Source organism: Phyllobates terribilis, unplaced genomic scaffold, assembly GCF_046119375.1.
Source record: "Phyllobates terribilis strain yellow unplaced genomic scaffold, ASM4611937v1 Scaffold_3__8_contigs__length_932513732, whole genome shotgun sequence".
Taxonomy (NCBI): domain Eukaryota; kingdom Metazoa; phylum Chordata; class Amphibia; order Anura; family Dendrobatidae; genus Phyllobates; species Phyllobates terribilis.
In genome coordinates, this window is record NW_027362763.1 from 794,855,454 (window position 1) to 794,882,510 (window position 27,057).

The window sequence follows — 27,057 nt, forward strand, 5'->3', positions numbered from 1 at the left end:
CACCGGGTTCAGTATCCCAGAAGCACCGTCCGCAGCTTCCCCTGGGGTCTCTGCGCCGAGCGGGGCGCACGCGCTGAGACAGGCTCTGTCCTCCCAGAGACCGCGGCGCCGTCCTCCCCCCTGCAGTGTGGAACGCTTCCGGGTGTGACGCACCTGACGTCACGGCGCAGGGCACGCTGGGAGCGGCGCACTGGGTGACGTCAGGAGGCGGCGCCGATCCAAGATGGCGGCGCCCATCGGAGCATCCCAGGCCGGTTTTTTTTCAATGGAGCTCCGGCCTGAGGAAGGGGGAGGGCCCACAGACCGGAGGAGGCTGGATGGCCCTATATTTAAGGGGGGGGAGCTATCCTGGAAGCGTGGTGCGCTTCTGAGACATGGCTGATCCAGATAGCCAGGAGCAGCAGCTTACCTCCCCACCTCAGCAACAGAAAAAGCAGAGGGATGCATCGTATACAGACAGCCGCTCGAGTAATCGTAGTGGCAGCCGCAGGAGTAAAGCTTCGTGTGCCTCGGGACCATCCAGAATGGAATCATCGGTTCCGCAACAGCCTCCGAATCCGGTACCCGTTTGTGACCTCCGGGGGTGAGTGAGCTTCTTGAATGTCACTGGTTAGTAACGGGAAGTCTCTTATGTGCTTCCTTTTTTTTAGGAGCCTAAGAGTAGTGCCAAGCAAAAGCTTAGAATATGTGCCCTTTGCCAAGCTTCTCTCTCAGTAGAGTGGCAGAAACCACTTTGCCAGGGCTGTGTGACCAAAACCATAGCCCTGGCAAAATCCCGGGATTTTGCTGCAAATTTAAAGTCCATAGTACGTGCAGAAGTTCAGGGGTCCCTGAAAGGGTTCCTTAGAGGGAAGAAAAGACCCCGTAGAGAGGTTTCCTCCGTCTCTGATTCCTCCCAGTCCGAGGAGCAGTGGGCTTCATCGTCCTCTTCCTCATCGGGGGGCGGTAGACCCTGCTTCCCCATTGAGAATACAGACAGACTGGTTAGGGCAGTAAGATCAACCATGGGTCTGGAGGAAGAGAGAGCATCTAAATCCCGGGAGGACATCATGTTTGTGGGCTTGGGAGAGAAGAAGAGACGCTGTTTCCGGTTAACGGTAAAATTCAGGGCCTCATTGACCGGGAGTGGAGGAGACCTGAGAGATTAGGGGCTTTACCCTCCTTCTCCAAAATAAGGTATGCCTTCGAAGAGAAGGATGCGGAACCTTGGGATAAGATCCCCAAGGTGGACGGGACTGTGACAAGGTCATCAAAAAGATCTTCCCTGCCCTTGGAGGACTCTGGCGTCCTAAAGGATGCACTGGATAAAAGAGCTGACTCCTTCCTGCGCCACACGTGGGAGGCGGCGGCGGCAGGCAGTCTAAAACCAGCGGTGGCTAGCACCTGTGTGGCGAGGTCCTTGATGGTGTGGCTCCAAAAGCTGGAAGACCAGCTTAAAGATAAAAAGGTCTCCAGACAGGCAATACTTGCAGAGCTACCTCTAATACAAACAGCATTGGCCTTCCTGGCCGACTCTTCAGCTGACTCGGTCAGACTGTCAGCTAGGGCAGCGGGACTATCCAACGCAGCCAGGCGGGCCTTGTGGCTCAAAGGTTGCCCAGGCGACCTACCTTCGAAACAGAAACTGTGCTCCCTCCCGTGTGACGGTAGACTCCTGTTTGGCCAAAAGTTAGAAGACCTGTTAGAAAAAGCAGGCGATAAAAGCAAAGGGTTCCCGGGATTTTCGGGGGAACCAAGAAGATTTAGTTTTCGGAGGAGAAAATTTAACCGGGGTCGTCCTCCGGGAGACAAAAAGAGATGGGAAGCCAAGTCCAAAAAAGAATCGGGCTACATGTTTGGAGGACCATCCTCGAGTTCGAAGAGATCCTCCCAATGACGCCAGGCTGGAAGTGGGTGGAAGGCTTTCCCACTTTTTTCCAGCTTGGGACGCGATAACAACAAACCCCTGGATTCTGAAAATTATCAGTGAGGGCCTGAAGATCCGGTTCAGCCAGACCCCCTGGCGGACCTTTGTGGTTACCCCCCTACGAAAGGTCCAGGAAGAACAATTAGCCCTGGAAACAGAAGTGTTAGAGTTAGTAGGAAAGCAGGTCCTTCTCGAAGTACCAGCAACACAGAGAGGGAGGGGGTTCTATTCCCCACTATTCATGATAAAAAAAACAAACTGGTCCTTAAGGACCATCATCAACCTCAGGAGTCTGAACCAAGTAGTAGAAAACCAGACTTTCAAGATGGAGTCAGTAAGCTCGGCAGTGAAGCTCTTACATTCCAACTGCTTTATGGCTGTAATAGACTTGAAGGACGCATATTATCACGTCCCAATCCATCCGGAGTATCAGAAGTATCTGAGAGTAGCCCTGTTTATTCAGGGGAAGCTGAGGCATTTTCAGTTTGCTGCCCTACCCTTTGGCCTCTCCATTGCCCCGAGAATATTTACGAAACGAATAGCAGAAGTGACAGCCTTCCTACGGATCAAGAATGTAGTGATCGTGCCATATTTAAACGACTTCTTGATAATAGGGAAAACAGAAGCCCACTGCTCCAGTCAGCTCCTAGTGGTCACGGAAGTGTTGCATCAGCTGGGGTGGTTAGTAAATTTCCAAAAATCAAGACTAACCCCCTCCAGGACTCAGACCTTTCTGGGTCTAATCCTAGACTCTCGTCGCCAAACCTGCTTCCTCCCAGAGGACAAAATCTGCAGGTTGATTGCATTAGTCTCGAAGGCCATTCAAGCTCCGGAGATGTCTCTGAGAGAGGCAATGTCCCTCCTGGGTTCTATGACGGCCTGTCTCCCAGCAGTTATGTGGGCCCAGGGGCATATGAGGCGGCTTCAGTGGGAGGTCCTGTCCGCACAGAGGTCCTGCAACGGGAATTTAGAAGGCAGGCTCTCTCTCTCCCCAGAAGTAGTAGATTCCCTTTCGTGGTGGACAGTCAGGGGAAATCTGACCGCAGGCATTTAATGGTCCAGACCAGTAGATCGGGTAATTACGACCGACGCAAGCAGTTCCAGATGGGGGGGTCATCTGGCAGAACTCTCAATACAGGGTCACTGGGCTTACCACGAGAGGGGAGCATCCTCCAACTTAAAGGAGCTTTGGGCAGTAGAAAGATCCCTCAGGGGCTTCCTCCCTCACATCCAAAATCACCATGTCCAGGTCAGGTCCGACAACCGGACAGCAATAGCCTATGTGAATCACCAGGGAGGGACAAGGTCACGCCCTCTGATGGTGGTGGCAGACAGGATCCTTGGTCTAGCAGAGCGAAACCTCCTATCCCTCAGCGCCCTTCACATAAAGGGGGTAGAAAACGTGAAAGCAGATTTTCTAAGCCGCCATACCCTAAGACAGGGGGAGTGGGGGTTGAACCCGGAGGTCTTCCATCAGATTGTCCAGTTATGGGGGCAGCCAGACATAGACCTGTTCGCCACAAGGGCAAACAGAAAGGTGCAGAGATTTTGCTCCCTAAATCCGGCAGAAAATCCCCATGCCGTAGATGCCCTCCAGATTCCTTGGGGGTTCAGGAAGGCCTATGCCTTTCCGCCATTAGTGATGATTCCAGTAGTGGTGAGGAAGATCCAGGAGGAAGGCGCCAGGGTGATTTTGATAGCCCCTTTTTGGCCCAAGAGGCCTTGGTTCTCTCTGCTTCGACTAATGTCGGTGTCAGATCCCTGGATTCTACCAGAGAGGCCGGACCTTCTCATGCCCAGGCCAGGGGGTTCCATCTTTCGGCATGGAATTTGAGAGGTCGCTATTGAGTAGCAAGGGGTTTTCACCAGGCTTAGTTTCTACTTTATTGGGGAGTAGAAAACCAATTACAACCAGGATTTATAGCAGAGTTTGGAGTAAATTCCTAGAGTTTATAGATATCCCGCTATCGAGCAAACCTCCGATCAGGGGGATCCTGGAATTTCTGCAAAAGGGGCGGGACCTGGGTCTAGCTACAGGGACCCTTAAGGTTCAAGTTTCAGCTTTGGGAGCACTCTACAATTGTAATCTGGCTGGGAATAGGTGGATCTCGAGGTTTATCAAGTCCTGTGCCAGAGCAGGACCGGTTAGGTCCATGGGTGTTCCTCCTTGGGACCTGAATTTAGTCTTGAACGCTCTTACTAGTGAACCATTCGAACCCCTACACAAGGTTTCTCCAAAAATTCTCACCCTTAAGACCATCCTCCTAGTGGCCTTAACGTCAGCCCGTAGGGTGGGTGATCTGCAGGCCCTCTTGGTTAATCCTCCTTACACACAAATCTTTGAGGATAGGGTCACCTTGCGGCCAGATCCAGCGTACCTTCCCAAGGTGGTATCTAGATTTCACCGTAGTCAGGAGATTGTGCTACCCTCGTTCTGCAGCAATCCCAAGAACCCAGGGGAAGTCAGGTTCCATAGCCTAGATGTTAGGAGGTCCCTGCTACAGTACATTCACATGACTAGTCTGTGGAGGAAAGACTGTTCTCTGTTCCTGGCCTTTCAAGGGTGTAGGAAAGGTCACGGGGTGTCCAAGGGTACCATCTCTAGGTGGCTTAGGGAGGCCATTTGCTTAGCCTTTACGTCCACAGGGGTTCCTGCCCCGGACAATGTGAGGGCTCATTCCACCAGAGCCGTTGCAACCTCCTGGGCAGAGAGAGCAGACGTCTCGATCGAGCAGATATGTAGGGCTGCTACTTGGTCTACACCATCCACCTTCTTTAAGCACTATCGGTTGGATCTGTCCTCTTCTGATCTCACCTTTGGGAGAAGGGTACTTCAGGCGGTGGTCCCTCCCTAGGGTGCTCATAAATTCTCCAAAATTCTCTCAAGGTGTGCTGTCATGGGGGAGGGGAAAACACCAAGGTTACTTACCGGTAGCCGGTTTTTCCTGAGCCCATGACAGCACCCGTAGTTTCCCCCCCTTATTTTTTCTATGTTTCTCACACCCTGGTGTGCACTGTTTGGGGTGGTGTGTATATGTATATTGTGGTGTTGGTTATGTGCCTAACCTGTTTAGGGAGGTCCTCTCAATGCTCTGTAAACAACTGAAGCGAGGGAGAGGTGCCGCCCTTTTATTTCAGACGGTTTCCTGTCCTTGGTGGGGCGGATCCTCTCTCTCAAGGTGTGCTGTCATGGGCTCAGGAAAAATCGGCTACCGGTAAGTAACCTTGGTGTTTTTGCCAGGGGTTGTAAGAAGTTTATTAACCCTTTAGGTGCCTCACAGGAATTAAAACAATGTGGGAGGAAAAAATTAAAACTTTTACTTTTTCACACAAAAATATTGCTTTAGCCCCAAATTTTTCATTTTCACAAGGGTAACAGGAGAAAATGAACCATGCAATTTGTTGTGCAATTTCTTCTGAGTACACCGATATCCCATATGTGGTGGAAAACTACTGTTTGGGCGCACGGCAGGGCTCGGAAGGGAAAGAGCACCATTTGATTTTTTTAATGTAAAATTGTCTGGAATAGATATTGGATGCTATGTTGCGTTTGGAGAGCCCCTGATGTGACTAAACAGTGGAAACCCCCCCCCACAAGTGACCCATTTTGAGAACTACACCCCTCAAGGAATTTATCTAGAGATGTGATGGACATTGGACCGTAAAAGTTAAAAATTACATATTTTTTTTTCCCCAAAAAAAATGTTTTAGCCTCGAATTTTTAATTTTCACTAAGGTAACAGGAGAAAATGGGCCACATAATTTGTTGTGCAATTTCTCCAGAGTACAGGGATACTTGATATGTGCTGAGAAACTCTTTTTTTGGGCAAGCGGCTGGGCTTGGAAGGGAATGAGCGCTATTTGATTTTTGGAGTTCAAAATTGTCTGGAATAGCTTGTGGACGTCCTGTTGGATTTTGGAGGCCAAGGTACCATAACAGCAGAAATCCCCACAATTGACCCTGTTTTGGAAACTACACCTCTCGAAGAATTCCTATAGGGGTGCAGTGAACATTTTAAACCCACAGGTATTTCACAGAATTGTATACCATTTGGCTGTGAAAATGAAAAGTTACATTTTTTCCACTAAAATGTTTTTAGCCCCAAGTTTTTCATTTTCAAAAGGTATAATAGGATAAAATGGACCACAAAATTTGTTAAGTAATGCCTCCTGAGTAAGGCAATACCCCATATGTGGTCAAAAACTAATTTTGAGGCACAGCGCAAAGCTCAGAAAGGAAGGCGTGCCATATTGGAGTGTGCCATGTCACAATGACAGAGCCCCTAAGGTGCCAGAACAGCAGAACTCCCCCCATAAGTGACATCATTTTACAAACTACAGCTTTTAATGAAATCTAGGGATGGCAGTGATCATATTAACAATTCGGGTGTGTATCTTATACCATTCAGCGGTGAAAAAAAAATTACAGTTTTACCACTATAATGTTGTTTTAGACTCATTTTACGTTTTCACAAGGATAAGTAGGTAAAAATGACAACATAATTTGTTACCCAATTTCTGCTGAATGTGGCAATACCCCAAACGTGTCTGTACAGTACTGTTTGGCCACATGGCGAGACTTGGTAGGTACGGCCCTACTATCAGTATTTGGTCAGTGTTTTTTCTCAGGAGTGGGAGCCAAAACCAGGAGTGGGTGATAAATGCAGAATTGGTGACTTGTTTCTATTAGGCTGCGTGCTCACTTTACGTTTTTTAAGCGTTTCCTCAGCGGCAATTCCGCTGCAGAAACGCTTAAAAAACGCTTGGTAGAAGGCCTGCCATGTTCCCCAATGATAATCCGCACGTGCTGTGCACATGCTGCGGAAATTTCCTCTGCGGATTATCATTGCGGAAAAATACACAGCACTACCAATTATTTTGACTTGCATTGAATCGCTTAATATCCACATGACTACATGTGCACACGCGGATATTAAGCGTTTCAATGTGCGGATGGTACCCGGGTTTGGAGAAGAGGAGACTTTCATCCAGACCCGGGTACCATAGTACCTAAAAAAAAAAAAAAAAAAAAAAAAAAATGTAAATGAAAAAATACATTATACTCACCTTCTGATGGCCCCGGTCTTTAATCCACTGCGTCCGGTCTCTTCTACGGCTCGCGATGGTGTAAAAGGACCTGCCATGACGTCATTTAGTCATGTGACTGGTCACGCGACCGCCGACGTCAGCGGTCGCGTGACCTGTCACATGACTAAATGACGTCATGGCTGGTCCTTTCATACCACTGCGAGCCGTAGAAGAGACTGGACGCAGCGGAGAAAAGACTGGGGGCCATCAGAAGGTAAGTATAATATTTTTTTTTTTTTTTTTCACCATTTTTAATCTTTATTTCAACTATTAACTTGGTCACACTATATAAATCCATGCCGGTTGCATGGATTTATATAGTGTGACCAAGTTGTCAAGCACTTTCCAAGTGATGCTAAAATCGCTTGGAAAGCGCTTGACAACTCGCATGTGGAAATGCATGTGAAGAACGCTTCATATCCGCATGTCCCTGGCAGGAAAACGCATGTACAATCCGCATGTGTTTTTTCTGCCAGGGAGATGCAGAAACGCTCAGGAAAAATCCGGAGCATTTCTGCATCGTGGGCACTTAGCCTTATACCTTTTCTCTGATTGTTCCACTCCTGGTTTTGGCTTCCACTCCTGAGAAAAAATACTGACCAAATACTGATAGTGGGGCCGTGGCCTAAGGGTGAGTCTCACAGGCAACTGTACCTGGCACACCAGGTGGTCATTGTTTAACAACCATCAGCTCTATGTGATTTTGTGCTGATGGGGGTGAGGGAGGGAGCCCAGTCCTTCTCACAACCTTCCAAATGCCACGATCGCTATTAATCGCGGCATCTGGAGCGTTAATCAGCCAGGGGCAATGTGGGCACCGGCCCTGGCTGTTACCACAGAAGCTTGGCTGTCAGTTGAGCTGAGCTCCCCACGGTGATCATGCAGTAAAGTGCTGATATTTCAGCAGTTCCCGGCGATCACATGCTGTGATCGGTCAGACAGATAGTGATGGTCAGCTGTCAGTGACAGCTTAAAGACCTGAAGATGTATAGTTCGTCATATGGGAACTGACATCTGCTCATGACATGCTGTACAGGTCATTAGTCGTTAAGGGATTAACCTATTCCCCACCGGTTGATTTTTTTTTTTTTCCATTTTTTTTGCGCTTTCGGTTTTTCCTTCTCATTTTCTAAGCACCATAATTTTTTTTATTTTTCCTGTCAATATAGCCGTATGAGGGGTGGTTTTTCGGGACGAGTTGTACTTTTGAATGACACCATGCAGTTTTGCATGTAATGTACTGGAAAGTGGGAATGAAATCCCAAGTGCACCGAAATAGGAAAAAAAAACACAATTATGCAATTGTTTTTTATATACAGCACTCATTATCCGGTAAAAATTACCTGGAAATGTCATTGTTTTAGGTCATTACAGTTATGGAGATGCCAAACATGCATAGTTTTGGTTTTTTTACTAATTTAAAAAAACTCCGAAATTTATAAATAAAGAAAAAAAAAAAAATTCTTGTGTTGCTATTTTCCAAGAGTCAAAAGTTTACATTTTTTTGGTAATGGAGCTGTGTGAGGGCTTTAAAAATACAGCAATTCTGTTTTTTTGATATCTTTTTTCTCTCGTTACACCGTTTACCGATTTGGGTTAATTCATGTTATATTTTGATCGATCAGACTTCTACGAACATAGTGATATCGCATGTGTATTTTTTCATGGGGGCGAAAAGGGGTATGATTTGAAATTTTTTTTTCAATTTTTATTGTATTTTATATTTCCCTTAGAGGACTTGAACCTGATCGCTTGTGCTATATACAGCAATTCCTGCGTATTGTTGTGTATAGCAAAAGGCAGTCTCCTATAAACGCACATGGGCTGGCAATCACAGGAGTACTGTGATGACAGGCGTGGGGGGGGGGCTTCAGCCGCCCCCTGGTTGTCATGGCAACCCATCTGCACGTCGCGGGACTGTCGATGGGCGGTTAGAACAGCGCGCCACCCGGGGCACACGCTGTAAAGGCCATTGTCACAGATTGATTGCAGCATTTAATAAGTTAACAACTGCGGGCGGAGCTTCTCTCCATGCCAGCTGCTAGAGGTAGATGATGGCTAAATAACTGTCATCTGCCGGCAAAGTTGGGAGGTCTTTTGCTGAGCCCCCATCAAAGTCAGGTAGCTGGCATATGACGTAACGGTATCATATGTCAGGAGGGGGTTAAAGCCTCAGACGTCAGTGATTTTTCTAGTATGAATTTTCATTGTTTTTGATGCGATTTTTCATTAGCGATTGGTCAGTGTGTCAATTTTTGCCATCAGTGTTTTATCAGAGATTTTCTTATATGCTTAAAAAAAAAAAATATAAAAAAAACATGCAAAGCTGTTCTTACCCATTTATAATAAAAAATAAAACCAGATGCCATCCGTGTGCTGCTCCTGATTAACAGACCCATAGACCTGTAAGGGTGATTTTGATCCATAACTCAAACAGACACGTTTCTGTCTCCCGTTGGGTTTGCAAAAAACAACCCTAACCCTAAAAATAGCTCCATAGAGTGTAATGTGAAAAAATTGGTTAGAACTTGTATGTGAAAAACAGCTGTCTGAATGCCGCCTAAGTATCATACCAAGAATATCCTTTTAAAGAGGAGCTGTAACTTGTCGTAACTATTGTCTTTGGCATTGAAATTGCAAAACCAAGAAGGTAAAGTCGGGGAATAATCGAAACCACAGGAAGGATATACATGTTAATAATATGCAAGATGAAAAAAAGTGAAATACAATACTGAATAAACGGAGAGGTTTTGAAAATTGAGTATGAGTGCCATGCTCAGACATCCACGCACTTACACTGCTTGGCTGCTAAAAATTAGGTTATTAATGGTTGTCTATGGAATGTTTTCCATGATGAAGGCACTTGGGCACAGAACTCATCAGGATCCTCTGCTGGCAGCTCCCTTTGTAATTACCAACCAATGATGTCCTAAATGTGCTTGATGGAAGGTAGCTCACTGCTTAAATCAGATCAGATTGCAAGCAGATTTGAAGAATACTACAACCCCTGGCAAAAATTATGGAATCACCGGGCTTGAAGGATGTTCATTCAGTTGTTTAATGTTGTTGAAAAAAGCAGATCACAGATATGGCACAAAACTAAAGTCATTTCAAATGGCAACTTTAGGGCTTTAAGAAACACTAAAAGAAATCAAGATTAAAAATGTGGTACTCTGTAAGGGTAATTTTTTTTCAGACCAAGCAGAAGGAAAAAATTATGGAATCAATCAATTCTGAGGAAAAAATTATGGAATCACACTGTAAAATTTCATTTCGAAAACTAACACCTGCATCAAATTAGATCTGCTCTTTAGTCTGCATCTAAAAAGGAGTGATCACACCTTGGAGAGCTGTTGCACCAAGTGGACTGACATGAATCATGGCTCCAACACGAGAAATGTCAATTGAAACAACGGAGAGGATTATCAAACTCTTAAAATAAGGTAAATCATCACACAATGTTGCAAAAGATGTTGGTTGTTCACAGTCAGCTGTGTCTAAAATCTGGAGCAAATACAAACAACATGAGAAGGTTGCTAAAAGGCAAACATACTGGTAGACCAAGGAAGACATCAAAGCGTCAAGGCCGGAAACTTAAAGCAATATGTCTCCAAAACGGAAAATACACAACAAAATAAATGAGGAACGAATGGGAGGAGACTGGAGTCAATGTCTGTGACCGAATTGTAAGAAACCGCCTAAACCAGGGGAGGAGTCCTGAGGAGATAATTTGCATATTCCCACTGCATTTTGGGGTAAGTGAAGAGTCTCCGCGAGCTCAAAGAACACTGGATTTTGGCTGTTGGAGCTGAAAAGAGGACATCGGTAAACCAGGGGAGGAGTCCTGAGGAGATAATTTGCATATTCCCGCTGCATTTTGGGGTAAGTGAAGAGTCTCCGCGAGCTCAAAGAACACTGGATTTTGGCTGTTGGAGCTGAAAAGAGGACATCGGTAAACCCCGCGCATTTTGAAGCTTTTTTCACTGTTTTCAGAACATTAACAGTAAGAACATGGAAGAGTCCGGGAGCCATTTGGTGAGCTGCATATCCTGCTACATGTTCACAGACTTGCCAGTGGAAAAGCCAAACTTCACATGCCAGAAATGCAAGCTTGTGTCCCTGTTGGAGGAAAAGTTGCGAAATCTAGAAGAGAGGTTAACTACCTTGAAAATCATTAAGGAAGGTGAAGAGTTCTTAGACAGAGCAGAATTATCTCTTCATGATTCAGAAAGAGAAGAAATTCGAACTGCACCTGACGAAACAGAGGAATGGAAGCATGTGACCCAGAGAAGCAGGAGGATCGAGAGGCAGCCAGCACCCATACTGCTCAGGAACCAGTACCAGGCTCTCACGCAGGAGAACCATGAAGAAATACAGCAAAATAAGACTTTGCCAGCAATGAATAACCTTGTGAGCCCTCAGAATCCTCCTGGATGGAGAAAGAAGAATGTTGTGAAGAAAAAACGGAGAGTGGTGGTCATGGGGGATTCCCTGTTAAGAGGAACAGAGGCCGCTATCTGCAGACCAGACATAACCTCAAGAGAAATGTGCTGTCTTCCAGGAGCAAAAATTAAAGATGTGTCTGACAGGATATCAAGACTCTTCAGACCTACAGATCACTACCCATTCCTGCTAATACATGTGGGGACAAATGACACCGCAAGAAAGGACCTGGAAACCATCTGCAGTGACTTTGAAGACTTAGGCAAGAAAGTGAAAGAATTGGGAGCGCAGGTGGTCTTCTCATCCATCCTCCCAGTGGATGGCCATGGAACAATGAGGTGGAATAAGATTCTACAGGTGAACAACTGGCTATGTCGATGGTGCCGTCAACAAGGATTTGGATTTCTGGATCACGGAATGAATTACCTATACGATGGACTACTTGCTAGAGATGGGGTGCACCTTACAAAGACTGGAAAACATGTATTTGGAAGTCGCCTTGCTACACTCATCAGGAGAGCTTTAAACTAGAACAATGTGGGAAGGGAAGCAAAAGGCCAGAAAAAGCCATACAGCTGACAAATACTATTGAGATCTCTGCTACTGGAAGTGGAAAGGAAGAACAAAGACAAAACAATTTAAATAATAAAAATATGGGAGGAAGAGAAACCAATCACAAACTAAAATGTTTTTATACAAATGCACAAAGCATGGGCAACAAACAAGGAGAATTGGAACTACTAATGCAGGAAAAGAAATATGCTGTCATTGGAATCACTGAAACTTGGTGGGACGATACACATGATTGGAATAAAAGGCTAAAAGGATACAACTTATTTGCAAGAAACAGACTTGATAAACGAGGAGGAGGTGTCGCATTGTATGTTAGAAAAGCGTATATCTGCACAGAGATTGAAGCTTCAGAGACTGGGAGTTCTGTGGAAACTGTTTGGGTAAGAATACAAGGAGAGAACAACGGAAAGGACACCATTGTAGGCATTTACTACAGGCCACCTGGGCAAGCTGAAGATATGGATGAACTCTTTATGTATCAAATGACCAAGTTCTCAAAAAAATATGACGTAGTGGTCATGGGAGATTTCAACTATCCAGACATTTGTTGGGAATCTCTCTCAAGTAAAACTAACAGGTCAAGCAAATTCTTATCCTCTCTTGCTGACAACTTTATCTTCCAAAAGGTAGGGGAGAAAACAAGGGGATCTGCTACTTTGGATCTAATCCTTATAAACAGGGATGAAATGGTTGAGGAGGTAAAGGTGGCTGGGACCCTAGGAGGCAGCGATCATGCTATTATAGAATTTTCGATAACTAGAGGAGGAAGACATGTGAAGACTCAAACTTCAAGGTTAGATTATAGAAAGGCAGATTTTAAGAGACTCAGAAAGAGAATAGGAGGGATCCAATGGCTGGATGTCCTTAAGGACAAAAATGTCCAGGAAGGATGGGAAATTTTTAAAACTGAGATTCTCAAAGCACAATCGTTAACAATCCCGAAAAGTAGGAAGAATGGGAAGCATTTAAGGAAACCAGGATGGATGAACACAGAACTTAAACACATGCTAAAAAGAAAGAAAGAAATGTTTATTAAATGGAAAGAGGGAGGCATATCTAAAGAAGATTATAATGCAGTCTGCAGATCCTGTAGGGCACGTATCAGGTTAGCTAAAGCTGACAATGAATTAAGGCTTGCAAGAGATGTCAAAAGCAACAAAAAAGGATTTTGGGGGTATGTCAAAAGTAAAAGAAAAGTCAAAGATGCTATAGGATTTTTACAGGATGAAAATGGAGAAATGGTAAGAGAGGATGTTGAGAAGGCCGAACTTTTTAATTCCTATTTTGCATCTGTTTTCTCTCAGAAAGAAAATGTATCATCAACTGATCTTCACTGTCGTTTTAAAGGAATAGAAGAATCCAAGTTATCTGTAAACAGAAAGATTGTGAGGGAATATTTAGCTAACATAAATGAGTTCAAGTCTCCAGGTCCAGATGAATTACACCCCAGAGTACTGAAGGAGATCGTAGAAGAAATTTTAGAACCACTCTCCATAATCTTTGAAAATTCTTGGAGAACAGGAGAAGTCCCAGAAGACTGGAGAAGAGCAAATGTTGTTCCTATCTTCAAAAAGGGGAAGAAGGTGGACCCAGGGAACTATAGGCCGGTGAGTCTGACTTCTATACCAGGAAAGATCTTTGAACAAATTATTAAACAACATGTAGGTAAGTACATGGATAAGAATGAAGTGATTAACCAGAGTCAGCATGGGTTTGTAACTAACAAGTCATGTCAGACTAACTTAATTTCCTTCTATGACAGAATCACTGACTGGGTGGATCAGGGAAATGCTGTAGATATAGTATATCTTGACTTCAGCAAAGCATTTGACAAAGTATCTCACACCATCCTTATTGAAAAAATGACCAAGTATGCAATGGACCAGGCAACTGTTAGGTGGATTCATAACTGGCTTAGTGATCGGACTCAAAGGGTGGTTGTAAATGGCTTCACATCCAGCTGGATGAATGTCTCAAGTGGGGTACCACAGGGCTCCGTCCTGGGACCTGTATTGTTCAACATCTTTATCAATGATTTAGATGAAGGAATTGAGGGTAAACTGATTAAATTTGCTGATGACACAAAGCTAGGAGGGATAGCTAATACTAGAGAAGAGAGAGAGAGGATTCAAAAAGACCTAAATAAACTGGAGCAGTGGGCAGCAACAAACAGAATGGTTTTTAACAGGGAAAAATGCAAAGTACTACATCTGGGCAATAAAAATGAAAAAAGCATATACAGAATGGGAGGAATAGAGCTAAGCAACAGTACATGTGAAAAAGACTTAGGTATACTAATAGATCATAGACTGAACATGAGTCAACAGTGTGATGCAGCAGCAAAAAAGGCAAATACAATTCTGGGATGTATTAACAGAAGCATACAGTCTAGATCACGTGAAGTCATGATCGGACTTTACTCCTCTTTGGTCAGACCTCATCTGGAATACTGTGTACAGTTTTGGGCACCACATTTTAAAAAAGACATAGACAAACTGGAGCAAGTTCAGAGAAGAGCGACCAGAATGGTGACTGGTCTGCAAACCATGTCCTATGAGGAACGGTTGCAGGATTTGGGAATGTTTAGCTTGCAAAAAAGAAGACTGAGAGGAGACTTAATAGCTGTCTACAAATATGTCAAGGGCTGTCACATTGTAGAAGGATCATCTTTATTCTCATTTGCACAAGGAAAGACTAGAAGCAATGGGATGAAACTAAATGGGAGGAGACACAGATTAGATATTAGAAAAAACTTTTTGACAGTGAGGGTGATCAATGAGTGGAACAGGCTGCCACGAGAGGTGGTGAGTTCCCCTTCAATGGACGTCTTCAAACAGAGGCTGGACAGACATCTGTTTGAGATGATTTAGTGAATCCTGCTTTGAGCAGGGGGTTGGACCAGATGACCCAGGAGGTCCCTTCCAACTCTACATTCTATGATTCTATGATTAAAGGAAATGGGATTTGCATACAGAAAAGCTAAACATAAGCCATCATTAATACCTAAACAGAAAAAAAACAAGGTTACAATTGGCTAAGGAAAAGCAATCGTGAACTGTGGATGACTGGATGAAAGTCATATTCAGTGATGAATCGCGAATCTGCATTGGGCAAGGTGATGATGCTGGAACTTTTGTTTGGTGTCGTTCCAATGAGATTTATAAAGATGACTGCATGAAGAGAACATGCAAATTTCCACAGTCATTGATGATATGGGGCTGCATGTCAGGTAAAGGCACTGGGGAGATGGCTGTCATTACATCTTCAATAAATGCCCAAGTTTACATTGATATTTTGGACTGTTTTCTTATTCCATTAATTGAAAGGATGTTTGGAGATAATGACCTCATTTTTCAAGATGATAATGCATCCTGCCATAGAGCAAAAACTGTGAAAACATTCCTTGAAAGAGGACACATAAGGTCAATGTCATGGCCTGCAAATAGTCCGGATCTTAATCCAATTGAAAATCTTTGGTGGAAGTTGAAGTAAATCATCCATGACAAGGCTTCAACCTGCAAAGCTGATCTGGCAACAGCAATCAGAGAAAGTTGGAACCAGATTGATGAAGAGTACTGTTTGTCACTCATTAAGTCCATGCCTCAGAGACTGCAAGCTGTTATTAAAGGCAGAGGTGGTGCAACAAAATACTAGTGGTGTATTGGAGTGTTCTTTTGTGTGTTTGTTTTTCATGATTCCATAATTTTTTCCTTCTGCTTGGTCTGAAAAAAAAATTACCCTTACTGAGTACCACATTTTTAATCTTGATTTCTTTGTGTTTCTTAAAGCCCTAAAGTTGCCATTTGAAATGACTTTAGTTTTGTGCCATGTCTGTGATCTGCTTTTTTTCAACAACATTAAACAACTAAATGAACATCCTCCGAGCCCGGTGATTCCGTAATTTTTGCCAGCGGTTGTATATACTCCATCAATCTTACCTGACCTCAGTGAGAATGTATAGATTTCGTAGAATGCCATCTGATGAATGCCACAGATGTGGGGAATCAGGAGTGGATTTCTGGCATCTTATTTGGAATTGTGGGATAATACGAAGATATTGGGTGAAGTGATAACTACACTAGAACGAATAATTGGGATGCCAATTGAATGTAGTCCAGAGTTATGTGTCTTAGGTGTTGTGGACTAGAAAATACGGACACACTATGATCGGATATTCCTTCGGGAGGTTATATTTATGGCAAGGAAAGCGATAGCAGTAAGATGGATGGGAGGGAAATCTCCTACTATCAACCAATGAAAAAAACTAGTGAATGATACAATACCGTATGAAAATATAGTATATAGGAATAGGGGATGTCCCCAGAAATTCCAAAGGATATGGGAAAGATGGTGTAACTCGCCCTTAATACACTTGTCCCCTTGTGCCATGACCTCGCTAATCTCACGTTATGAGTCCTGATGTATGCCCTTTTGAGTGCATGGGAAATGAGAAATGATATATATATATAATATGGGCTGTAAGAGTGGACCTCTATTGCAACTGTAATTGATATATGTACTGAATTCTGATAAGGAATGGGCCGGTTTAGTAAAGAGTGCAGTGCTCCACAATGAAGCTTATGTTTCAAGCTATTTGTTTTCGTTTCTTTTTCTTTCTTCTAACTGTTTACTGTGATTATTGAGAATGTGATGGTAATTGTATTAAACTGAGAATGGTTAATGTTTGGATTACCCTGACCTTATATTATGACAGTATCTGTAACCATTATCCTGTGGAATTTTTCAATAAAAAGAATTAAAAAAAAAAATGTGCTTGATGGGAGACGAGTCCTATGATGCTGCAGGCTGTGGTAGCATGTTTAAGCCACGTAGGCTTCTCTCAGTAGTGCAGGCAACATGGAGCCTGACGTTGTCGTGTAGAAAAATGGCTTCTTGGACACGTTGTAGAAATGGCTGTAAGACTTGGTTCCACAACCACATCAATGTAACGCTGATCTGTTATTGTACCTGGAATGAAGACTAAAGGGGTCAGGCTACTGTACATTATGCCACCCACTCCATATTCCCGGGAGTGGGTCTGGCGTGAAGGCCTCTTCATGGCGTTGCCCTTGTTGTCTCTAGACCAATCTCCAGCTATCATTGCGTCCAAGACAAAAACTGAACTAATTGCTGAAGAGGATATTCCTCCGTTCCAGCCACCATTCTCTATCAGCGTTGCATTGTTTTGGAAAATGGCCATACCACTGGTTCCACAACCAAAGTGTCCCATGAGATGTTTTTCAACATGACCAGTCCCGGGTGCATGTTGTTGGTGCTATTGTAAGCAGCCAGGGTGGCCTAAACATGTTACCATGGTCTGCAGCATCTCTGGACTTTTCTCACATTGTGCACATTCCTTAGACCAGTGGTCCCCAACCTTTTTTGCACCAGGGACCGGCTTGAAGCAAGATCATTTTTCCATGGCCCAGCAAGGAGGGGGTGGGGTGGGCGGGGCTTTGGTCATATGGGGGCGGGGTAATGGAGGGATTTGGAGTTTAGTGCATACTTATCATATAGTGTAGACCAGGTCCCCGCCAGGAGCTATGCCAGGAGCCCCACATAATGTGCTGTGCCAGGAGCCGCATCACTGAGGCCCCATCACGCCCTGCAGCAGGACAGGGCAGCTGTCCTGACAGCTGCTGTTCAGCTGCATTTACTTCATCCCAGGGGCGGACACAGACTGTAGTGGGCCCCTGTGCAAGAAATTTTTGGGGGCCCCCCCCGCCCTTCATAAGGCAACAAAGTTATGTAAACATAACCCCCCCATGTGCATCTCTCACCCCCGTGCATCTCTCATCCCCCTCCGTGCATCTCTCATCCCCCTCCGTGCATCTCTCATCCCCCTCCGTGCATCTCTCATCCCCCTCCGTGCATCTCTCATCCCCCTCCGTGCATCTCTCATCCCCCTCCGTGCATCTCTCATCCCCCTCCGTGCATCTCTCATCCCCCTCCGTGCATCTCTCATCCCCCTCCGTGCATCTCTCATCCCCCTCCGTGCATCTCTCATCACCCTCCGTGCATCTCTCATCACCCTCCGTGCATCTCTCATCCCCCTCCGTGCATCTCTCATCCACCCCCCGTGCATCTCTCATCCCCTCCGTGCATCTCTCATCCCCTCCGTGCATCTCTCATCCCCCCCGTGCATCTCTCACCTCCCCGTGCATCTCTCACCCCCCCGTGCATCTCTCATCTCTCCCCTCCCTCCCATGTGCATCTCTCATCTCTCCCCTCCCCCCATGTGCATCTCTCATCTCTCCCCTCCCTCCCATGTGCATCTCTCATCTCTCCCCTCCCCCCATGTGCATCTCACATCTCTCCCCTCCCTCCCATGTGCATCTCTCATCTCTCCCCTCCCCCCCATGTGGATCTCTCATCTCTCCCCTCCCCCATGTGCATCTCTCATCTCTCCCCTCCCCCCCATGTGGATCTCTCATCTCTCCCCTCCCCCATGTGCATCTCTCATCTCTCCCCTCCCCCCCATGTGCATCTCTCATCTCTCCCCTCCCCCCATGTGCATCTCCCATTCCCCCCACTCCTAGTTAATTGTATTTAAAAAAAAATAAAACTTGTTATACTTACCCCCATGCGATCCCTGCAGAATCCTGGCGCTCGTCCAAATCGCTGACACCAGGTTCTCCTGACTTCCGGCCATGTGACGGCGCCGTCACATGACCGGAAGTCAGGGGAATCATGAAGGTGCTGCCGCAGCAGCGCAGCGCTAAGATGGTCCCGGACCCGGCGCTTAGCATGCGGCCGGGGGCCCCATGAGGAGAGAGACGCACAAGAGGGGGGCTCCGAGGGGGCTCCTACCGGCCGTGCCCCATACTGGAGTCAGGGCAGTCATGCCCTGATGGCGGCCCTGCTGGAGGCTGGAGGGGCCCCCTCTCCCCGCGGACCGGCTGAAAAACCCCAACGGCCCGGTCCTGGTCCGTGGACCGGCGGTTGGGGACCTCTGCCTTAGACTACCATTAACAATCTCCATTGTTAGCAGCGCAAGGCGTGTAAGTCCAGGGATTGCTGCACGTGGTGCTCATACTCAATAAATCAAGATTTTTTTTTTTTTTTTTTAAATATTTACAGTTATCACTCGCATATAATTATCAACTCTGTTATTTCCATCATTCCTCAACTCCTCTTTGCTGCTATAGACGGATTATACTGGATAAAAGGCAACGGACGAAAGTTAGGTAGAAAGGCGACACTTAGTGGTAGAAACTTTGGAATGATTTTCAGGCTAAAAATTATTTTTGGAAAGTATAATACTTTGCAATTTTGTTAGTTTATTGCAGTTTTTGCTATTTATGTATTGAAATGATAGTCACCATGTAACTTCATTGCTCATTTGTTGAAAATTCCTTGTAAATATTGTTAATATGTAACCTTAAACTGCATTTACTTTCTTTATTCAGGTTTTATCTACTGTTACTTTTGACTCCATTGAGTCCAGTCTGAAAGCTGATCACATTTCTACAGCGTTAAGGTATGTTCCAGCTTTGCTAATAAGAAGGTGTACAGGCTTAGAGAAATATAGCTGCTTACATCTGAAATCAGCATCACATGCATCAACAGGTTGTGTTTTGGTATTTCAGCCCACAGCTCCCCTATGCACTGTATGATGGGCCCACAGCTCCCCTATGCACTGTATGATGGGCCCACAGCTCCCCTATGCACTGTATGATGGGCCCACAGCTGCCCTATGCTCTGTATGATGGGCCCACAGTTCCACTGATGTGCGTAGAGAAAAGGAGCTATGTTTTTGTAATACTAAGCAATCCCTTTTTAAGAGAGTTTTTCACCTCCAGAAACTCAATTTAATTGCAGACATAGTAGTTACGTGCCAGTAAAATATATATTTTAAGTCATGCTTGGCTGGCTTATTGGAGCCATTGAAAATAAAGTTTCATTCTCCCTGCAGCCATTTGCTTCCAGTCATCAGGCTGGTGCAAATAGATGTTAGTCACTACACGGGAGTGATTACAGTGCATTCAATGTTTTTATTTTCTTTAACCCCTTTAAAGCCCAAGACGTTTTAGTACGTATCTGCGCCCTGGGCTTTAAGAGCCTGATACGTATTAATACGTCATTGCGATCGCGCCCGCACACACGCTGTGCGGGCGCGATCACCGCCGGGTGTCAGCTGATTGTCACAGCTGACACCCGGTGCTATGTGCAGGGAGCTGTCCCGCATTCTCCCAGCACATTAACCCCCGCAAGGGGAGGTGATCGCAATACTCGCCTCCTCTTCCGGCCTCCAGCGCTGTCTGCCGCGGCTTCCCGGATGTTGCCATGACGATCCGATGTCGTCATGACAACATCCGGATCACCAGACAGCAGTAAGATAGTTTGGTCATGCGCAGTGCATGACCAAACTATCTTCTCCCTGTGCAGCGATGACAGCCTGTATAGCACAGGGGTGGTGCTCCATTCGTGTGCTATACAGGCGATCAGAATTAAAAAAGTGAAAGTCCCATAGTGGGACAAAGTATAATAGTAAAAAAAACTGTTAAAGTGGAAAAAAAAAAAATAATAATAATCCAGCATAAATAAAAATATAATGTACCCATCAATAAATATTATTATGAAAAAAAAAACAATAAAGTGCACATATTTGGTATCGCCACGTCCAGAACGACCTGACCTATAAAATTGTCCCACTAGTTAACCCCTTCAGTGAACACAGTATAAAAAATAAATAAAAAATTAAGCAAAAAGCAATTCTTTATCATTATACCGCCAAACAAAAAATGGAATAACACGCGATCAAAAAGACGAATATAAAAGAAAATGGTACCGCTAAAAACGTCATCTCGTCCCGCCAAAAACAAGCCGCCATACAGCTCCATCAGCCGAAAAATAAAAAGGTTACAGCTCTCAGAATAAAGCGATGCAAAAATTTTTTTTATATGAAATTGCTTTTATGTAAAAGCGCCAAAGCATAGAAAAACTATATAAATGTGGTACCGCTGTAAACGTACTGACCCAAAGAATAAAGCTGCCTTATCAATTTTACCACACGCGGAGCAGCATAAAAAAAATTAAAAAAAAAACAATTCCTGAATTGTTGGTTTTTGTTTATTCTGCCTCCAAAAAATCGGAATAGAAAGCGATCAAAAAATGTCACGTGCCTGAAAATGGTACTAATAAAAACGTCAACTCATCCCGCAAAAAACAAGCAGTCACATGACTGTCGACCAAAATATGGAAAAATTATAGCTCTCAAAATATGGCGATGCAAAAACTAGATTTAAAAAAAAATGCGTCTTTTAGTGTGTGACAGCTGTCAATCATAAAAACCGGATATGATTCTGGTATCGCTGTAATCGCACCGACCCAAAGAATAAAGTCGTTTAATCACTTATACCGCACAAGGAACGGCGTAAAAAAAAAAATTCTAGGGTTAGGGTTGGGCTAGGGTTAGGTTTGGGATTTTTTTCAAAAGTAAAAAAAAGACGATATGGCAACTAGTGTTGAGTGCAAGTGCTCGCTACTTGAGTTTGCATCGGGTGCCCATGTATTCATTGAGTATCACGGGTGCTCGAGTCTCCGCCCCATATGCTTCGCGGCAAGCAAAAAACCTTGCGGCGATTACCTGCCATGCACGAGTGATCGCCGCATGGTTTTTTTTGGGTGTCTTAATAACCGCGAAACGTGCGGGCGGGGTCTCAAGCATGTCACTCGAGCACACGTGATACATGGTGCATACCTGAGTACCCGATGCAAACTCAAGTAGCGAGCACTTGTGCTCAAGACTAATGACAACTTATTCAATATGATGACCTAATGTTATCAAATTCTGTGTCGTACCTCTGGGTTCAAAATGTTCACTATACCCCTTGATAAAATCCTTGAGGGGTGTAGTTTGCAAAATGGGGTCACTTGTGGGGGGTTTCCACTATTTAGGCACATCAGGGACTCTCCAAACGCGACATGGCGTCCGCTCTCGATTCCAGCCAATTTTGCGTTCAAAAAGTCACACAGTGCTCCTTCCTTTCTGAACTCTGCCGTGCTCCCAAACACAGTATTTTCCCCCACATATGGGGTATTGGCGTACTCAGGAGAAATTGCACAACAGTTTTTGGGGTCCATTTTCTCCTCTTACCCTTGTGAAAATAAAAAAATTGGGGCTAAAACATTTTTGTGGAAAAAGTTTTGATTTTTTTTATTTTCACGGCTCCATGTTATAAACTTCTGTAAAGGACTTGGGGGTTTAGGGTGCTCACCGCACATCTAGATAAGTTCCCTGAGGGGTCTAGTTTCCAAAATGGTGTCACTTGTGGAGGGTTTCCACTGTTTAGGCACATCAGGGGCACATCCACTAATTATTCAACCAAATTTTACATTCAAAAAGTCAAATGGTGCTGCTTCCCTTCCGAACCCTGCTGTATGCCCAAACAGTGGTTTTCCCCCAGATATGGGGTATCTGCTTACTCAGGAGAAATTGCACAACAAATTGTATGGTGCAATTTCTCCTGTTACCCTTATGAAAATGCAAAATTGGGGGCTGAAAAAAAACATTTTTGTGGGAAAAATGTGAAAATTTTATTTTTACGGCTCAATATTATAAACTTCTGTGAAGCACCTGGTAGTTCAAGGTGCTCAACACACATCTAGATAAGTTCCCTGAGGGGTCTAGTTTCCAAAATGGTGTCACTTGTGGGGGGTTTCCACTGTTTAGTCACATCAGGGGCTCTCCAAACGCAACATGGCGTCCGCTAATTATTCAAGCAAATTTTACATTCAAAAAGTCAAACGGCGCTCCATCCCTTCCGAACCCTGCCATGCGCCAAAACAGTGTTTTTTCCCCACATATGAGGTATCTGCGTGCCCAAGGGAAAGTGCACAACAACTTTTGGGGTCTATTTTTTCCTGTCACCCCTGGAAAAATAAAAAAAAATGAATCTAAAGTAATATTTTTGTGAAAAAAGTTAAATATTCATTTTTTTTCTTCCTCATTCCAAAAATTCCTGTGAAGCACCTGAAGGGTTAATAAACTTCTGAATGTGGTTTTGAGCACCTTGAGGGGTGCAGTTTTTAGAATGGTGTCACTTTTGGGTATTTTCTGTCACAAAGACCCTTCAAAGTGACTTCAAATATGATGCGGATATTTATTAACTATTTTGTATGACATATCTCTCTGGTTTAAGGGCATTAAAATTAAAATTTTGAAAATTGCCAAATTTTTGTTTTTTTCACAAATAAACGCAAGTGATATTGAACAAATTTTACCACTATCATGAAGTACAAAATGTCACGAAAAAACAATCTCAGAATCAGTGGGATCCGTTGAAGCGTTCCAGAGGTATTACCTCATAAGGGGACAGTGGTCAGAATTGTAAAAATTGGCCTGGTCATTAAAGTGCAAACCACCTTAGGTTGTAAAGGGGTTAAATCAGATTAATTTTTGTTTTGCATCTTCAGAAAAATAAAATATTACAAATATTTAAACACAGAACAAGGCCCTCCCACCTATGCAACTCCACCACTATCCAACCCCAATGTCCATATACTGCTTCAACAGAGATATAAATGGCAATCTTTGAAATGCCTAACATTTTATTTCTTACAGTCATAGATGAGTATTGGTAACCTACAATAGTAGAGTGCAAAACATGAAAAAAAGTGTGTGTGTGTGTATATATATATATTGCATTTGGAATAGAAATATTATAATATTTCTATTCCAAATGCCCTTTTATCAGCAAAACACCATCTAATCAGACAGCGGAAGGTATATTTTGACATATTATTATACAGAGAAATACGGATCGGATATCTACTCCCACCAGCAATATCAAATCACACACAGAATTATTCTTGACCATCTAACCAGAGCTTCCAAATGTCTTCAAATTTGTGCATTCAGTGTGTTTAGTGACTGTAACAGCTCCTGTGCCGCCTTAATGATTGGAAGCAAGCAGCTGCAGGGAGAATAACAGTTCATTTTCTTCCTGTTGCTGTTGCTCCAGTAAGCCGAGTAAACAGATCTGCCCGCAGATAACCACCATATTTTCAGGTAAATAGACATTTCTGTAGGTGACGGGTTGCCATTAATGAGAAGCTGTCATTAGACTTTTATACCCTAAACTAATGGTATCTATGTATGGGCACTTGATTGCTGAGTAAATCTTTACCTTTTTTTTGCTGTTTTTAGAGAAATCTTTAGATGAAGTTGTAAGATAATGAGGTGCAAGTGCAGTGGGCAGATAATGAACTTCTAGCTCTTCTGCGTCTTTCTCCCATCTGCTTCCTGTCTTATTTCTCTAGATCACTAATGTGTCAGTGACCTGTCAGTCAGGGGCATAGGACGGGGGAGGGGGAAGGCAGAGCTGTAAGTGCAGGGCCACCCCCAACCCACTTTCAACTCATTAGCATGCCATTTCATCTATGGATTTTTCTAAAACTGCAAAACTGATTTCTACAAGAAAGGTAACGTTTCTCCTTGTGGAGAGTGACACATCAGCTCTGGCATGTCAAGGTAATGAGGCTTATTTCACCGTGCAATGCTCCTCTGGGAAATTTAATATGCAAATTGCCTCTTCAGAGAAAAAGAGGACATGAACTCTATAGAGCCACCTATTGGAAGCAGCAATCCTACAAGTCACAATCAACCTTTTAACGAGTCGTGCCTTATGACTTAGGATAAAAGCCAAATCAGAATCTCAATTTGCAGACACGGTGTTTCGGGCTGTTGGCCCTCGTCAGTGCAAAGCATGAGAACTGATTTGGCTGGATGAGAGGCTCTGGACTGAGGAATAAGGGGTAACATTTCTCCTTGTGGAGAGAGTTATCCTAAGTCATATTGCACGACTCGTTAAAGGGTCGATTGTGACTTGTAGGATTGCTGCTTCCAATAGGTGGCGCTATAGAGTACAAGTCCTCTTTTTCTCTGAAGAGGCAATTTGCATACAATAAAGGTAAAGATTTACTCCGCATTAAAACACCTTTACATACATGTCATTTGTTTAGGATATGAACTGATGACAGGGTTTTCATTAAGATTGCATTGGTCATTAAACTTTGCTTATGCGTCTGAAATGTATCAATGCAGACAGTTATTAGATCTGAAAATCCATTAGGATTTCATCATCCTACACATGAAGGGAGGCATGAAGCCTCCTAAGATGCTGTGGTAAGAGGCTGCTGCCCAATGCGTCATTCTGAGAGCTGAATGGCTGCTGTGACCTGAAGATAACCCATAGCACGTACTGTCAGACCATCTGCAGGTCACAGCAGCAGATCTTCCTGCGGCACACGCTCACAGGCACCCGTCCTAATAACAATCTAGGATTGGTTTTCGTCAGTGTAACAAGACAGTAGTCCTTTTAGTTCTTTAGTGACTACCTTCCTAAACAAAACAAGTGGAATTTGCAAATTAAAGGTCTTTAGGAATTTATTTATAATGATCATTTCTTTTTTTTGTTACTTTTCTTCTATTCCTTTTAAGATTTGTTTATTTTTCAAAGCATTTTTTAATCAAAAAATGTCAGTATATGGTATTTTCCTTTAAGATAAGATAATGTCTGTAAAGCGCTGCAGAATATAATGGCGCTATACAAGCAAAGCATAATAAATAATAATAATAAGGTATGGCCAGAGACTGATCTATTTGCTGCTGAGATGAAGCATTTGGCCATTGAGCCACAAAATGAATTTTATCTGAACGTTGGATACAATTCAGCGAGATGAGCTTTTCCCTTTGTGCAGTAGGACTGATGATGTATGAGGAGATGGTGCTGGATAGCGGCACACGCTGACACGTCTTGTCGTCACACGTTTGACATTTAAATTGCGATGTTACTGATGTAGAGGGGTTAGTAATTGCTGGCGATGGAGTGGGTGGGTGAGCGCGTACAGGCGACATTACAATCACTGTGCCTTGTACATAGGATAACGCACCGCTCGCTCATGTACAAAAATCTAATGTAATAACCCAGAAATGCAATTTATTTTTTCCCCTTTTAAATGTGCTTCATTTTTATTTTTATAGTGGTGTAAAAGACAAGAACTTTATGCTGCATTACGAGGTAAGGCGCCTTACACTGTGCACAGCAAGCAGTCTAATCTGCCATAGTAAGGTCCATTATTTCTTATATAGGGTAAACCTATTCCATAGAGATGTACAGAGATTGTCATCCCTCACTTGTATCGGATTTCCCATAGACTATGGCAGGCGTAGATGTCTCATGGCATCGGCTGTAGAAATCCAAGGCTGAAACTTGGATATTTGCCCCATTGTCATTGATTGCGGGCTAATCCGTTTCATGCTGTCCATGGTAAATCACTCAGCGAGTTCATTATTCCAGATGGGTTTTTTTCCCCTTCATATAAAATGTTATTCATTTGAGTAAACTGCAAATTGTCTGCCGATTTTTGACAGAATTTAGTTACAAAATCTGCATTAGACATGAAGGTCTCTGCGCAGCAGGTTTTGACCCCGTCAGGGTATTCTGTAACTTCTGACGTCTTATTGCTTGTACTTTCCAGTTTCCCCCATATGCTACGAATGAGATTGGCAAGGTGATGGGAATGAACAGGAGAGAACTTGGTCATGGTGAGTAAAGTCTCATATCAACAGATTGGCATGAAAATTAATCTTGCGAGGGGGTGTCCAGACGTTAGGGGGCACAGCTCATCTTCAGCTTTGCCACCACTTTTCCTCTGTAGAGTACTGCTCCCGACCTCCTCCTTTACAGAAAACTGCAGCTCTGGTCATGTTGGGGTGTGTACCCTGTAGTTAGACTGCTTCTAATCTGGAAGTGACGGCATATCCCAGTGATCACTTTTTGTATTGGGAATAACATTTTTAAGATGTTTTCAGACCAAGACAACCCTCTTAGTTTCTTTAAAAGCTGGTCCAACTTCTGTATCAGCTTTTATTGCCAGGTGACACTACATCTAGCAATTAAAGAAGCACTCCTTCCATCAATGTTTTTATCCTCTTAATATATTGCAATCATCATATTATACAGCGCCATTGCTCATTTTGCCCTTCTACCCAGCTTATTCTTTTCTTTTCTCTATGTTGAAACAGGACGTCCCTTGTCCCT

General features: G+C 43.9%; 1 protein-coding gene across 1 annotated transcript in view; it reads left to right on the top strand.

Moving 5' to 3' along the window:
- The window catches only part of PNPT1 (polyribonucleotide nucleotidyltransferase 1), a 105,622-nt gene that overhangs the window by 47,755 nt on the left and 30,810 nt on the right, over positions 1–27,057 (top strand). Inside the window, exons 14-16 of the mRNA XM_073673349.1 lie at positions 19,420–19,490; positions 25,998–26,034; positions 26,495–26,561. Of these exons, the coding sequence (XP_073529450.1) occupies positions 19,420–19,490; positions 25,998–26,034; positions 26,495–26,561 (175 nt within the window). The remainder of the gene's footprint in view (positions 1–19,419; positions 19,491–25,997; positions 26,035–26,494; positions 26,562–27,057) is intronic.